The 16,469-nt window shown below is 48.5% G+C and overlaps 1 protein-coding gene across 1 annotated transcript; it reads right to left on the bottom strand.

Annotated features, from left to right (window-relative positions):
- Positions 1–2,742: 2,742 nt before the first annotated feature.
- CHRNB3 (cholinergic receptor nicotinic beta 3 subunit) lies at positions 2,743–15,131 on the bottom strand. The gene is made up of 6 exons (XM_075138086.1): positions 15,089–15,131; positions 11,397–11,548; positions 10,306–10,350; positions 5,424–5,533; positions 4,309–5,191; positions 2,743–3,020 (listed from the first exon to the last, which is right to left on the bottom strand). The coding sequence occupies exons 1-6, from the start codon at positions 15,129–15,131 to the stop codon at positions 2,886–2,888; spliced, it is 1,368 nt and encodes a 455-aa protein (XP_074994187.1). The 3' UTR covers positions 2,743–2,885.
- Positions 15,132–16,469: the final 1,338 nt, after the last annotated feature.

Raw genomic sequence — 16,469 nt, forward strand, 5'->3', positions numbered from 1 at the left:
CCTTCTAACTGAAATACCAAGAAAAGTTTCAACCAGAGCTGGTGCCATCCGAGGCGCTGAGTTGGGTCGCACGCCACACACAGCCAGAAGAAAGGTACCCACGTTCATTGCAGGGCACACGGAGTGATGTGTCTATTCTCGCCCCATCAGCTCCAAAGCCACATCAGCAACACCCCTTATTCTATGTCCCAGTGATAAGTGTAGCACTGGCAGCAAGAAATCTCCTTCCCTTGAGAGTGTTGGCATCTGTGAATTAATTTTAAAAGCACAGAAGCAATTTGACAGCTCGACCAGCTCATTACATTCTCTTCCCAAGGGAGACCATTCTTCCACTTCCCCCCCACTAAAAGGCCCAGAGGAGTTTGTCATATTTGCCTCTTGGTGAATGGATGATACACGTCCTGCCAAGCAGTGCCAAAGCCCTGGCAAACCAGTGCCCAGAAATCAAGGCAGCACGTGTTGACCAGTAGTAAGGCTGTTTTTTTTTAAGATTTGCAATTTGCAGTGTTGTCATCCACAGGCAGAGCACATGGAGCAGAGGGAAGGAGCCGATCGGAGGGCTGTCTGCCCAAATGTCCTCCCTATGTGTGTTTTTTAGTGGCAGGCCAGATTGTGGAACATGCTGAATGCATTTGTGGGCCAGCGGCAAAGAGATTCAGGGAAGCTCAGAAACAGTCAACGCAAGGAAACAACGTAGTGAGACTACAGATGAGGCAGTCCCAGAGGCAATGTTAGGAAGACCAGAGGCCAAAAGCCATACCTGTGCAGTGTTCATACATCTCCCACTCCAAGGACCTGAGCCCTGCTGACCTTTACCAGCATAAGCCAGAAAAAGCAGCTTGGCATCAGACACAGCCACATGAGACACAGCCATGTGTTGCCTGCGGTGGGGCAAAGCGAGGACAGGACCATCTGCCAGCTAAACACCTGAAGCACTTGCCCAGGAGAGGATTTTGTTATCTGTCATGGCTAACAGGCAGCTGCCTGGCAGCGGTGCTCAGGGGGAAAAACCTATCACTGATCTCAAGAGTCTGTAAATGCTGAAAGAAGAGCTTCCTGGCTGTTTTCCTATGGATATTTCACAGTACTGGCCAGGGGAACAAACTGACTTAAACAATGCAAGAAAAGAGGAGTGGCTGATAGTAAAGTCAATGTGTAAGAGTTTTATACCAGTGTCTTATGTTAAGACATCTATCTGTATATGCTAAACTAAATGGGTCTGTTCTAGGTTCCTGCAATATAATAATCAGATCAGAATGCTCCCTCCTCAACTCACACACAAAGCTAAAAATTTGTGAGGACTTTCAAAGAACGAGACAACCCCTCTGTTTGAATAGATTTGAGACGAGGCTTTTAAAATGGGCTACAACAAAACAACAACAAAACCCAGCATATAAGCACTCTCACCCCGGGAATAATTTATTAAATACATCTTTATTAATAATGATTGCACAAGTGAACAGAACTTTCTGCAGTGACACAAGGTAGGATGATATTAAATCACAGAGGTCTGGTGTGCACGCATAATCCAAGCACAAAAATACCTCCGTGTATTTTTAACACCTTCTAACCTCCATCCCTAGGGAGAAAGTTTCAAGGCTAGCTAAAGCTTTAACACCAGATTCACATTTAGATTGTCGAAAATGGGATCTCCAAATCCCTTGCTAGCCTTGAAAACATCTACAAGTTCTGAATGGGATTTTTTAAAGCACTCCATGTTGGCAAAACACTGCCCCAGCAAAGGAGGTGAGAGCTTCACCTGTGTCTTTTCTGTCAGTCTCATTTACACTTTCAAGAGCTATTTCTAATCATGCAAAAGGATCCCATTTAAATGAATCAAAGGAATGAAATTGAATGAATTGCCATGGGAAACATGAACAAGCCAACACCCAAAGATGTATCTTCCCGGTAGCCAGCCCACCCCACAGTTCTCAGGAGAAACTCCACTTCTGCACCAACTACAAGTTTCATTTGCCGAAAACAGTACTCAGCTTCCCTCCAGCTGAACTGTTTAGGAATATCACTGTTGCCTTATGGAGTAGCATAGCCACCTTTCTCCGTGCGATATGCTTCAGGTGATCTTCCACTTGTCTTGTGAACAAGCAGGTGCAGGAATCATAGTTTCTAAATGGGGAGCATGGGGAAAATCCTTACTTGTTCAGCCTTTTGGTACATTACAGAGCAGCAGGTTAAAAATTGCAAATAATACTGAAAAATGGGTAACACCTCATAGCTTCCTTATGGCCAAGAGTGTGCATGCCATAAAGGCTGGTAGCATGTGGGCAGAGTGGTAAGTTCTGCCACTGTTGAGCTGATCCTGTAGCAAGGTGAGGCCACAGAGTTGAGGTTTCTATCATCCCACCTAAAAGGCATTTGTACTTTTTCTGGTGCACATGCTGTGCGATTGCCAGTTCTGACACATGCACAAAGCGATCTGTAGACACTATGTGGTTTTCACTTGGAAATGTAGATAAGCTGAGTACTGATTTGCGTTCCTACTATAACTTCTTTTATAAAGTAGCATTTGAACTGACAGATCTGCCTTTTAAGTATAATCATTGTGCCAGAAGTACTATTTCCAATTTTAACTAATAATCTTGACTTTTATTGTAATATATGTCCAAGCTACTAGTAAATACTTATAACCCAACTGTGCAACCCCAATTCACTTCAGGACTCAGCTGCGCACCAAGCCTTTCTCTGATCTCAGCCAAATCTGTAACTGGTAGAGTTGTATGAAGATAGAAAGCACTAGTCAATGCCCGCCGTTGCCATCACTTTCCCTCGTTCTTGCTGTTGCTTCCCATCCTGTACAATAGAGACCAAGCTCGAAGGCACCACCTGCCTTGGCATTTACTTGTTGTATGCTACTGTGGGAGCATTTTCTACAAAGTGCTGTTCAGCCACATCTGTAACGCAGGGGTGAAGATGAGAACTGAACCCATCACTGACACCACCAGAAATAACCACAGGAAGATCCGATCCAGGACTTGAGCTACAAATTTCCAGTCTTGGACAACCTGGGAAGGAGAGAGGGAGAACAAACAGAAACAGTAATGAGCCCAGTACTTTGTTGATATTGCTACATGTATTTCAGCTCCAAAAATCTGTTTTTAAAAGTTGTGGTGTGCTGTATCCTAAAACAGGCATGGATCACTTTTTCAGCACCCATAGCTGCGAGTCACTCAAAACACCAAAACAATTCCCTAGGTCTATGCACATGGTAATCAGGCTTCTTTCAACCTGTGCGAAAGCTTTTAGCTAAGTTTACAGTCTCATGCTTGAAGATGGCTTTATAATGAACTGGGTGTCTTTTCACAGAACTGCATTTCCCTTGAGGTGCCAGGCTCTAGCACAGCACTTCGACAGAGACATTGCTTCCAGTACAAGTGGTCCCATTGGCTTGGGTTTGCTTGAGTGCTCTGTTGGGTCACTTTGTGTGCATTCAGGAGGGGGATTTTGCATTGTGAGTACTAGCACAACCCCGCACACACAAAAGAGCTATTTATAAAAGCAATTCAAGGGACTTTCTTTATTAAAAATTATTTCAGCTTCAAACAGAAGGCTTCAGTCATGGACACTATATGCTCACATACGGCATGTTTGAATTACTGTTCATCTTTCCGCTGAAGTCCTCTAAGCACAGTTTGAACAAAGCCCTGGCTTTTGCTAGGAGGGTGCTTACAGAAGTTTTTCTCTTTCCATACGCTGCTAGGTGCATTGCTCTGCTGTCCTACCCTCGCATGAGATGCATTGTTTATGCACACAGTAATTTGCCATTTTAGTAGCCAGGTGGATTGTTGGGAGGAGGAGGAAGATGGTAGTTAGCGACTAATGTGAACTGATGTTAGTGAAAATGTAGAAAACCTCCACTCAAAACAGGGCAGCTACACTGTGTGTAGTTGCTGGGAGGCCAGGACTGAGACCTAGCAACTGTCATAGAGCCTGCCTGTAAGTGTTGTGAAAGATACGCTTTCAGAGCATGTGACAGTTCAGAGGTTTTCCAGATTCATGTCTATGTCCAACTTAAGCAGGACAAGGTTATTCAAGTAATTCCAAAACAGGAATTCCTCCAGGAGAGGCTGCTGTGGCCTCTTGCTTCTGTGAAGAACAGGGACTCTCACAGCACAATACAGTTCTCCTTGAAGCAATGCCTTTTCCCAAAAAACATATTATTTTATCAAGCAGGGGAAGCTCCCAGGACATGTCTCAGATGAGAGCAGGAGGAAGACGCACGCAGAAAAGATAAGAGCTTGGTAGCCATTGCTGTCAAGGAAACTGATCCCTCCTGGACCTCCCTTCACCTACCTGTCTGATGAAATGCTCCTTTTTAACATGCCTGGAAATGTATCGAATGGAGTCGGCTGCCTTTTCCAGAAAAGCAATAACAATTTTCTCTCCGTCTTTTGCTTGCTTGTGTTTCTGCTTCCCCGGAAACTTTGATTTCAAGGTGGTTTCCTTTTCTTCAGTCTCTGAGAAAGAGTAACGATCTACATGGCCCTTCATGCAGAGCAGCCGAGGCAATTTCTGGAGGAAGAGTCTTTTAACCCAGGGAGCCATGGGATGGTAAGTTGCCGAGGAGCGGTGGTGGACGTTGATAACAAACACAGTCACAATGATAGAGAGGGTCACAAAAATCATGATGAACAGCAGATACTCACCGATCAGAGGGATGACTTTGGAAGAAGAAGGGATTATTTCCTCAATCACTAAAAGGAAAACAGTGAGGGAGACTAGAACTGATGTAGACAACGAAAGCTTTTCTCCTTCATCTGAAGGCAGGTAAAACACCAGGACAGTTAGAAAAGACAATTCCAGGCAAGGGATTATTAAGAAAAGAGTGTAAAACAGTGGAAGGCGTCTCAACACAAAGGAGTAAGTGACAAATGGGTAAGAGTACAGCCCGTCCTTCCTGTTGCCTTTCATACCTTTGGCGTTTAAGATCTCCCACTCCCCATTATCAAAGAAGTCTTTCCTGTCTACATTTTCATCCACTAAAATCAAGTCCACCATACTGCCGTCATATGTCCACGACCCAAACTTCATGGAGCAGTTCTGCCTGTCGAAGGGGAAGAAGGTCACGTCCATTGTGCAGGAGCTCTTATAACTGGCCGGTGGCGTCCAGGTCACCAGTCCATTGTACTTCACTATGACTTTGGTCATCAGGGATCCTTCAAAACGTCCATCAGCACTGGGAGTTGGACAAGAAGAAACAGTACCAAGTTCAGGACTATGTTTGCCCCAGTCCTACCCCCTCACAGCTCTGCTTTCTACCATCATCTGGAGCACAAGGGAAGCCAACATTCATACTGCCTAAAGAAGCAGCCTTCTGACAGCACACGCAAGCTTCACATGTGCTTGGGCAAGGACATACCTTGCCCAAGCTCTGGCCTATGCCCGGAGCAAGGAGCCACGCTACTCACTTTTCAAACAAGACAATGTCGGGAAGCCACAAGGACTCAGAGGGGACACGGATAGCGGTGATCCCACCGTATTCCTCTGGATTCCAGGAGAGCTTGTGGTCGATCCATTCCTGTAACAAGCCAGCAGAGTCCTCTGCCCACTCATACACAACAGTCTCATTCCTCCTCCCACCACCTCCCTCGGAGGGACTGCATTGCACAGCACAATGAGCCGTCTTGGTGTAAGACTGCTCAGCTGCAGAGAGGATGCCAGGCAGGCACGGCTGGGAGATGTTAATCCCCACAAGCACTGTCCCTCCAGCCACAGGTGGGCCCCAGCAACCCATCCCTTTGCAGGCAACCTCAAGGCAGGCACTCCTGGAGAGCACTTGACTCTCACTTCACTCACCACCCTGCCCAGTCCACCTAAAGGTAGCCCAGAAGGAAGGTACCACTTCCTTTGGGTATGGCACCTCTTCTTCCCTCTGAGAACCAGTCCACAGTGGTTTTGGCTGGCACTGACCCCACAGAAGAGCCAGCTGGCATGGCACCCAAGTGACAAAGAGGTGGCCTTTAATTACTTTGCAGCAGAGACCTGGCTTTTTTCAGTGAATGGAATACAACACCTAATATCTGTACACTGCCTTTGCAACAAAGTCGTCATTCTTCCACCAGAAAGACCCGCATACTATTGCAGGAGAAATAATACGAAGCTATTGTAAAGCATTTGGTTACAATCCTGAAGAGATAACACTAAAAAAGCAAAAGTCTGTTTTCATCTTGCTGAACTCCAGAATAATTTTTCTCCCCTCTTTTTGTTTTTCAGATGGGGAGATCCTACCAAAGTGGCTCTAGCAGCCTGGAGATTTCCTCAGAGATGCAGTGGAAAAGCAACTCTCTGATGCCCATTCATTATTGATGGGGGGTTTCACTTGCCTACAGGAATAGCAGCAAGAGGAAGAAAGAGCTGTAGACTGTGGTCAATACCAAGAAGCGGAAGATGAACCACTTTCCATTAAGCTCCAGCACTAAGAGCTCCCTAGACATGTGGGGGCCTCAGCCTTCTCTGGGCATTTCTTCCATGACTTAAGGACGAACCAAAAAAGGAATATTCTCTGCTGCTTCTCCCACCATATTGTTCTCCTCTTACTTCTTCGATTCCACATGCTTTTCACAGCTATACCTACAGACACTTGTTATTGCAGTCCTTTACAGCGTGACAGCAACCCAGAGCCTCAGTAGAGACCTAAATATAGACAGTGAGAACAAGTGTCTTCCTCCTCCAGGTGCAAGGAGGGGATGGGGCCCAAGATCATGGGCAGGTGGCTGGTAGACCCCTCCTAAAATCTGGCCCAAGGCACAAGCAAACAAGACAGTTGCCCAGGGTGGTACCATGGCAGGATTCATGGCCCCACTAACTGCACCAGAAGAGATATGGACCCACTCTCTGAGCTGCCCGAATGGCTGGTGTCAGCTACCAGGCACAGCCCTCCACACCTGGCTCCTCCTGCTGCTGAAGGAGAGATGGGAACTGTTCAGCTGTGGAAAGAGAAGAGCGGTCTTATAGCCTCAGCAGCAGGGACAGAGCACACCACTTTTAATGTGAACTTTTCTCTGTGGATGGGTATCTACCAGATGTTTCCAGCAGCCTGGGCTGTTAGGTGGGCACAGACTCACATGCGTCCTGGACACCTCCTGCAATAGGTGCAAGGGCGCTTAGGCTGGAAACATACCTGTTATGCAAGGGGTAGTCAGGGCTGACAGCAGCAGCCAACACAGTCAGTTCATAGCCTGCACTAACACAACAGAAACAAACCCTGGAGTGTGGCTCACATCATCCCTCTGGAGTTGAATTGGAGCAGCCCCTTGGCCTGGGTTATTTCCTGCATCTGCAATACTCCTCCCTCCCCCCTATCCTGCATTGATTTCTCTCCCAGCTAAAGTGTTCTTTCATGTCTGCAAGGCAAATGGTTGTGTGTCTTCTTACTAGAGCAGAAAATAGATTGTGTGCAGACTTTGAAGATGAGCAGTTTAAAATGGGCATCTCCCTATGGGCTATGCTGACACAAACTGTAGCAGCAAATGCGAAGGGCCCTTTCCTCTCTTCTCCCTTTCTTCCAAGCTGCTCCAGACCCTCCCATTGCTCTCCCCTTCCTCCAGTTCTGCTAAATTCCTGTGTCTGGGCTGTCACTCAAGTGCTTAACCCACAGCAAGCGGCCCAAGAAACACTGGACCCAGATTCTCGACCCTTGCTAGTAGACTCCAAAGCTTGCCCGAACCCAGATACTTTCTCAGCAACCACTAAAAGCTCCTTTGCACTTTGCGTGTCTGCCTGCATGCACATCATCAAGTCGCACCGTCTTGAGCATCTGGATGTCTGAGGTAACAAAAAAAAGAAAACCCTTGCATTTAAGCTTTGCTCACCTAAGAAAAGCCAGACTCTTGCAGAGAAATTATGACTGTGATTCCCCCTCAACCTCACACACCCAGGGTAAGGACCAGACTTCCCTGACTTCCCCAGCTCCAGCAGAAGGACAGGGTCTGTGTCATTAGAGAGTTCTGGTTTGTTTTAGTGTTTTTCTCTTTTCCCTACCCGAAAGAAAAAACTATTTTAATTCTGCTTAGTTTTATGGACCTTTTCCTAGCTGTTGTGCTTACACACTCTAATAATCCCCCAAGTACTGGATTGCAGGTGGGACCAGTTCACACTAAGCCTATAGGAATGCATGACTCCCAAAGCAGGACACCTGGGTTAGGCCACAGGTATGTAGTGCTCAGCCTGGGGGCACCTGCATGTGTGAAAATCAGAGACTGTGTCTCGCTTATTTTCTGCTCCCTTTGCATTTCATTTGGACCTTGATGTTCTCAGCCCCTCTGATGGAGAAGGGGTATTAGAAACAGTGACAACTAGTAAGAGCCCAGCTCAGCAATTCTGAAAATCGGTGCTGAGTTACCCTAGGGAGCTGCCCTGGCTAAAATCTGAGCACAGTGTCCAAAGAAATCAGCATGTCAGTGCAGACTCCTGGGTAGGTCCTTCTTTTAGCCACAGCATGAGGCAGAAGGATAAGATAAAGTGGCTTCCCCCTCATCCTCCTCCTCCTCCACACCCAAGACTCAATAAGTGCATGGTGGCATGTCCCTACCTCCTGCAGCATGTTTGGAGTAACCTGCAGCAGAACCTGATTTCCCACAGCAAGAGTGGTGACACAGGCTCCAGGCTATGACTCTGGGGAGGTCAATGCTGCAATACAAACCGGGTGCTCAGCGTGGATGGGCTAACCCGAAACGTCCCCACACAGGTTCAAGCAGCAATAGAGAGAGGATCGGTAGGTGTCTGTCTGCATTAGCATCTCTGGCCTAATGCCCTCGGGCAGCCTGGACTTGCATTTGGCCTGCTAATGTGAGTCAATACTTCAGGTCCCTCTCTTCTGCAGTCACTCTAACCTGGGTGAAGGTGTCATCTAGCCAGAGGGATGAAGGGTGCCCCAGGGCGTAGGAGACTTTGCTGTCCTGGATGGAGCAAGCAGCCAAGTCTTCCCTAAGAAGACGGAGACGGTCAGACCCAGGAATATTCTGTCAAAGGCTGCAAAAGGCTGTAAAATCTTTTGGAGATGCTTGCAGGATCAGAGAGAATGAGGAGGGTGGAGTGGGTTGATTTCACACCTGCAGGGCTTGGACCTGCAGGGGGAGGTGGGTGCTGCAGCCTGCAAGAAGAGAGGGTGGGAACGGGGAGACGGGGGTTACCTTTCTAGGAGGGCTCTGCTGTCTGCCCAAGTGGCTACGCAAACAGAGTAGGGAAGCCAAGATCTGGCCCTGTGCACATGAGGGGCTCTGCAATTGCAGCTGAAGGTAGGGAAAATGTGACACCGCAGCTCTTTCAGGGCAGACTCTCAGCAGTTGGATTCGGATCAGCGGCAGATTTCCCCAGCAAAAGGGGAAATTCCTGTCCTCCCTGCAGCATGGGGAAGTCTGATCTTCTCCCTCTTAAAAGGAGAGACCATCTTTGCATATAATGTCCATATGGCCTTTAGGGGTCCTGCTCCACCCAGAAGCTCACACGCACTGCAGCACTACAGGTACCAGATTGAGAACAAAAACCGAGCCACATTTCTCCTCCACCAGCCCAGCGACCCCCGGGAACCACTTCCCATGGCATCATTTCAAGTACGGCTTGGGCTTATGTCCTCTGCCTAGGATCAGCTGACATGTTTATAGATACTCGCATGGCTGAGAGACTTAAAATAATTGTCACAAGGTCAATAAACTGGTGCAATGTAATCTAAACCAAATGCAGTGTTCTTCAGGTGTGAAGGAGAAAGGAGACCTAAGAGTTCAACTTGCACCTTTCCTCCATTTGTATAAATTATCATCACTTCCAGAAGCAATTGTGTTAGAGAGATCTGATTAATTTGCCACCAATTTTAATTTGGGGGGGGGGGGGGGGCAACATGCTGGCCTTTTCTTTCTCTTTGCTTATGCTGAAGAAGAAATATATCCGAGGCTCTTAGTTCAGGCAAGAGGGACAGGACTTGTGTGACCTCTAAGTCTGAGACAGGATAGTCCCTCAGGGCACACGCAGCATCCCAGGGACAGCCACTGCAGTATCAGGAGATGTTGCTTCCCTGAAATACAGCTGGCTTGAGTGCACAGCTGGGATGCAGGTCAGGAGAAGAGGGTACCCTGTTTCCTAAAGGCCCACCTGCCTGCCTTTCTGCCCCTTTATGCATTTGCTGAAGTGAGAGGAGTAAAGTAAAAGCTTCAGGCAAGGTAACATGGTGCTGCTTTTGTCTGGCCACTCGGTGTCACAAAAAGGGATGGATGGCGTGGTGGGCAGCAGGCTGGGATGGCCGCTCAGCTCAGCAGCCCCACACTGAAAGGGGAGGTCTGATTTGGTCTAACTTACCTGCTTCAGCCACACGTTGGTTGTCATCAGCTGATTCTTCTCATCCTAGGGTGACACAAGGTAGAGAGGATTGCAATACCAAAACAGCCAGCAGAAACAGACTCTACGCCTGCCGAGTCCAACCCTGTGCCGGGCAGAGGAGATCCCTATGGCTCTGTTTCCCCATGGGAAACTTCAGTCACTGGGCTCTTCAGTCACTGTTGGGGGGAAAGTGAACTGACTTTCTAGGTGCTGCCTCTGCTCTCGCTGGGAGCTCCTGAGGCTGGAAAACCAAGGTCTGGCACTTCACAGCAGCCCAAAGGAATTGGATGCCAAAGAGCAGGGAGGCAGCAGGGCTCAGCCAGCAAGTGGGGTCAAGGCACACATGGTTGTGGACTCACAGGATGGCTCATCTCCCCACACTGCTCGGCCTGGAGCGAGTTTGGGAAGATACAAGCTGGAACATTGTCCTGAATATGTAAATAAAGCACAAAATTAGAGCCTGCTTTTCACAACACAAGGGGAGGGCCCAGGGGATGCAAGGAGCACACTGTTGCGTGGGTACCTCTGGGCCCTGTGCAAATTCCACTGTGCGTTGCCGGGATGGAGGGGATAGGGAAGGGAAAATTTCCACACGGGCAAAAACATGGGATTGTCTGTTTTGCCTCTAGTGTCTTATCTGAGTGGCCAGCTGTGTCAAGACAGGAGCTGCCTTTGGCCTGGGTACAAGCTTGCTTAGAGTGAACAATGTCCAACCAGCTCTACCCTTCCTCACCCCTGTTCTGTAGCTAGCTTATCATTAAATTGCAAATGTAGGCAATGTCTGGCATGGACTGTTTGATTAACACCTGGTGCGATGAGGCCTTATTCCCTGAGAACAGCAGGGAAAAAAGGACCTTCAGGTTTGCTGCAAAACAAATGTGTCTTTCCTGCATGGGGCAGGAGGTCATATCACCAGCACTGCATCGCACTCAGCGTCTCGTTGCCTAACCATCACTTTGCATTTCATGTGTCAGGAGGCAAAAGCCAACAGCACCACCAGCCCTCCCAGGTGGATGCACAACTGTCTGTGAAAGAAGAGATGTTTTACCAAGCCCAACACAAACACTTACCACATCCACAAGTTGTGATATCTTTAATCCAAAAAGGACTTTGATGGTGTCGTTGGAGTTTTCCACAGGGCGGACCCATTTCTGGTAGCCTTGAAATAAGTGCTTGAGGAGCGCGTCCTCATTTTCAGCGATGGAACTGAAGGCAGCCACATCTGGAAGAGAGCAACAGAGCGTGGGAGCATGCCGGAAAGCAGACGTGGAGAATGGCATGACCTGAAGAAGTGAGGCAGAGCGATGATGTGAGACAAATTTGCCCCTGGGCAGCTCTTGTCAGTAAAATCTGTAAGAATTCAGATGCACAGAGCCAGGGCGAGGGGAGGGGAAGGCAAGACAGCCCAAGCCCAGCTCACACACAAAAAAATCATCAGACCAGAGCAGTGTTGACTTTGTACTGGGTTTCTGTTTCCTGTGGCCTTTATGTCTTCAGTCAACATACTTGCCCAGTCTTTCTTATTTATTATTCTTTAGAAGATCTGCACGCTCAGAGCATCAGGTGCTCTGTTTCACTCTTGAGTTGTAAATATCCAGCCTGATAAATGCCACCGTGAGAAAGAGTTCTGGTTTTTCAGATACCTGTGGCTGAGGGCACAGAGGAAATCTGATCACTAAGGGTCAATCCCTGCCTGGCTGGCTTGCAGCTAGAAACAGCAGCAATACACTGTGGGAATTTCGGGGCCCAGGGATTTCACTTGCACTTGGTCGGTTTCTGTGGCCTCTCTGAGACGGAGGCTGCCCTGCACAAGCATCGGGGTGGTAGGATTTCCTCACTGGAAGCTACAGAGCCTGTAAGCCAGATCTGAGGGAACCTCAAGCAGCACTTGGAAATGAATCCTCTGTCTGGGGTTAACCAGGGGATAGCAGCAAATTGTTGAGAAAGCTGAATTCTCCCAGTCGGGGGGTGGGTTGGGTGGGCAGCAGCATCGGCAAAGCAAAAAGTGAAAGGAGCTCATCTGGCAGCAGGAGAACATGGATGCAACCAAGCACGGAGCCATCATGGTCTGAACCTGCAAGAGTTGGGACCGCTCTGGTGCCTGCCACCATGCTCCCCCTTCCCCCTTCTACCATGAAAGGGAAAGGGCCGTTCAAACCCTCCATCCTTTCCCAAATGCCAGCCCCATTCTCCATGATGCTGAGGTCCTGACACGACCTCCACCTCTTCCCTTGTGCACGCACACAGCACCCAAGGGTGAGAAGGATTTCACCTCTCTTCAAAAGCACCATGGAGGAAAAAGGAGCTCGTGCTGATCGGCTCTGTGCCGCAGGGGTCACAGCCAATATTGCTGTGCCAGCAGCCAAAGGGCGCTGCCCGGGGCCCCAGCGTGAGCAGGACACCTGTGCCTGGGTTGCCAGCCATTAGGCGCAGGAGGGGGCTGTAGGCAGAGGGTCGCAGCTGAGGGACGGTGCAAGGACTGGACGAGGGGAGAGCCCTGGCAGGAGGGCACAGCTGAGGGGCTCACACATGCTGTGCAGCAAACATCAGAGGTAAGGCAGCCCCCAACAGGGTCTCCCCAGCCACGGGGAGAGAGGAAAGGGCATCCGAGCCCAGCAGTCCCTCCAGAGAGACAGTTGGAGGCAGGAGGTAATGCTCTGCCACATGCACGGAGGAAAGGTCGTGACCACAGACCACTATCCTTATCCATGTCCTCTTCCCCCAGCAGCTGCTGCCCATCTCCTGGGAAAGACAAGCCGAGTAGCCTCCTGTCGCTCGGCGGGGTCTATGTGAGGCCGTGGGCAGGAGGAGACCTGGCAGGAAGCGGCACAGCTGAAGGACTGCCTGAAGCAAAAACCTGCTCCCACGCCAGAGCTTCCCATTGGACAAAATCATTCCCTAATGCAGTCTGGATTCTCTCAGGATAGCACAAACTCCAAGCAGCACTGTCATCCTCCACCTCCAGCCACAGCAAATGCCCATTCCTCTTTGAGAAGCTGTAAACTCTGAAGCCTAATGATTGCCACTCACAGGGTAACAATTACTTTACTCTCAGATGTTCTAGCACGGGCTGTGCTTGTTCTCTATTGTTGGACATGCAGTTGTGGTGGGGTTACCAAACCCTGGGGAGGTAGAGGCCAGCTGGCCAGAGGGAGCTTTCACACTCCTTCCCACCTGCTCTGCACCACAGCCAGGGATGGGCTCATGCAGCTGTCAATACAGTTTATAGCAGCCTCTGCGGCCACCTTGTGTCTTGCCGCTTTGTCACAAGCCTTTGAGGTCTGCTAGTACCAACTGGGAAACCACAAATGCCCCTTCTGCTTGCTCCAGGGTTTATTCTCACGCCAGGGCTAACCCTAGCTCCACCACAGCAAATGGGGGAGAGAGTATGGGGTCTGTCCTAGGAAGCTGGATTGCCTGCCCAAACATGCCAGACAGGCATTGCATCCGCAACCAAAGGAAGAGAAAGAACATATGTCTCCCCCCTTACTACCCACAATCTCAGTGGTCCAATCCCCTGACACATATGAATCTCTCTAGAGATCCCAGCTCCCAGCCCTTTCACTTTCCCTTTAGGAGGTTCATAGGGGTGTGTGGCTGTTAAACACAGGAAATTTATTGGGAAAGCCATTGAATAGAAAAAATCCACAACCCCAAAACACGCAGGATCAAAACCAATCTTAATGCTGGAATACATTGCTCTGCGGTTTTTTCCCTGCACACACATACACAACCACACACCCCACGGGCACAGTGTCCGTGGCTGTGTATGAACTCCCTCATAGGAAAATGGTGCCGTTTCACAGCCCGTACCTCACATGAAGTCCAAGGGCCCTAATGCTCCAAGAGGGTATAGCAGAGAAGTGGTAAAGCTGGTTTGGGGGTTGGATGTGTTGATTCTCAGCTGCTGGGAAGCCACAGAAAAGAGTGAAAAAGACTTGAGAAGTCTCACAAAGAAGAAAGCCAGAAGGAACAAGATTGGTGCTTTTAAAAGACAGCCTCGGTACTTGCAGCAGGACAGTTTAAAAGCAGAAGTTTTTAATGAGAAGGAAGACATATCAAGCGGAAAAAATAGCCTAACAGCTCCTTTGATCAAGCCCCGTCTGATGATTAAGTTAGATAAAGCCATGGAGAAAACACTGAACAAAGTAGCACTGCCTTTGAAAAAACGGAGAAGCATCCGTAAGACAGATGCATCCCTGAATTTACCATACGGTGCACAGAGAAGGCAGAAGTTGGGGAGCTCCCTGGCTGGTTCAAGCATTGTTTGCAATCTCCCCTCTCCCCCCGGTGCCTGTTTCTCTCTGCAGTCCGTGCCAGCAGCAGCTCCCCACAGGCGCAGGAGCAGGAGTGCTGGGGCAGGGAGTCTGCTAAACAAACGTGCAAAACAGCCGAGAAATACAGACAGGACACTTAGCCTTTCATCAGCTTGCCTGAGGTATTTCACGTTTCCTCCTGGTGATGGAGATTCTCCCGTAACTCCCCTTAGCAGTGAGAACGGAGCTTAGGATTTTTTGGTTAACTTCTACGCAGCGACCACCCCCCCACCGCAGTTATTAAAACCTTGTTGCCAAACTGGCTGTGGTTGCAATCCAAAGGCAGTAGCTGACACAACCTTCTTTTGCTAGTTAGACAATGTTAAGAAGAGGACCAAGGAAAGCCGGCATCTACCTTGTCCCAGCAAGCAGCAGCTAACTGGCCAGCAGAAAAAAAATCTTGAACATCTGCAGTTTGGCTTGGAAGAAGAAGAAATCACACTTACCTGAGCGGCTCAGACACAGCGCAAAGAGCACTAGGCAAAGCATGGGCACCACCGTGGTTTTTCCTTTAAATCTGATCTTTTGTTTTCATAAGCAAATCGGTCTCATCTTAGTAGGGGACTAAAACAATCTAGTTAAAAATCAAGGCAGACAATTGAGTCCGCAAGGCAAGACAGCACCTTTCAAGCCGTATCTTGCCTCATTATGGCGCTCCGTAAATCACACTTCAATGATTTTCAGTCAGCTGTCACATCCCGTAAGCCTGAAACAAGTCTCTGGGTCCTAAACTCTGACTGATTTTTTTCGGTATTTGGGCGGCTATAGCCACTGCGGTCTAGGAGTAGAAGGGAGGCAAGGTTTTTAAGGAGGAGAAATGTCTTTTATTATAGTGCCAGTTACAGCTGGGGAAAAAAACAGGCTGCAGATGAGACCCAAAGAGAGATTACGTGCCTGAGAGATTGTCTGTTTGCTCCAGCTGTCTGGTTGGTCTAATAAAAGAGGCAGCCTCCCTACAGACCTAACTTAGCTTATTCATTTTTCATACTACACTTGCTATTTTACAGCTATAAAATGGATTTTGGGAGGAAAAAAACCAGTAAGATAAAGGTGGGAAAACAGGGCTGATTTCTAAATTTATATGTCGTCACTCATACACAAAATGTCACAGCCAACGGCACAGAAATGCTTGCACAGTACTATCTTCTGGCACAGCTGAGCAGAGCATGTTGCCCCAGGGCCTTGTCTTTAGCAATGAGAGTGATGGGGCCTTTGATTATTTAGCTAGCTCCTCTGTAGGTGTCACTCCTCCCCAGCAACACCTTGGCTAGGGCTCCTTTCAGAAGCCACCAGAAATTGCTGATATTAAACGGGACGTGGGTTCCTCCTTTCCTGTCTCCCCGCCACTCCTCTGCCAAGAGACCTCAGGATCTTCTCGTTTTCTTCCCCTATGAAAGTCACTTTGCCGTCTCTCTCCAAACAGGAGCCTTTTCTCTGAGTATTTCAAGTTCAAGGCAGAGTGATGCAAAACTCTTTTAGTTTGCACCCAGACCTGAAACTCTTCCTGATTTGATTTATTCCTTCTGGCTATTCTTTCTGTCTCTGTGCTGGCACAGTAATCCTACACATTTGCTGCAAACAAAACCATTCATGGCTATTAGCATATCCTCAGAGTTTGTCTTCATGGTAGACATTCATAACCTAGAGGAATTTAATTGCTTGCTGACTTTTATATGGGAAGCCTGTTTTTTTAAGCAACAGCTGGGCCCATTCCTTGCGGTGGCCCAGATTTTGGTACAGTCATAAGCTCTGCAATTCAGATTTGCCTTATCTAAGGTCCTTGCAGAGGATTGATAACTGGCAGCTGTAACCTTATCAGATTATTCA

This window comes from Calonectris borealis, chromosome Z (assembly GCF_964195595.1).
Source record: "Calonectris borealis chromosome Z, bCalBor7.hap1.2, whole genome shotgun sequence".
Taxonomy (NCBI): Eukaryota; Metazoa; Chordata; class Aves; order Procellariiformes; family Procellariidae; genus Calonectris; species Calonectris borealis.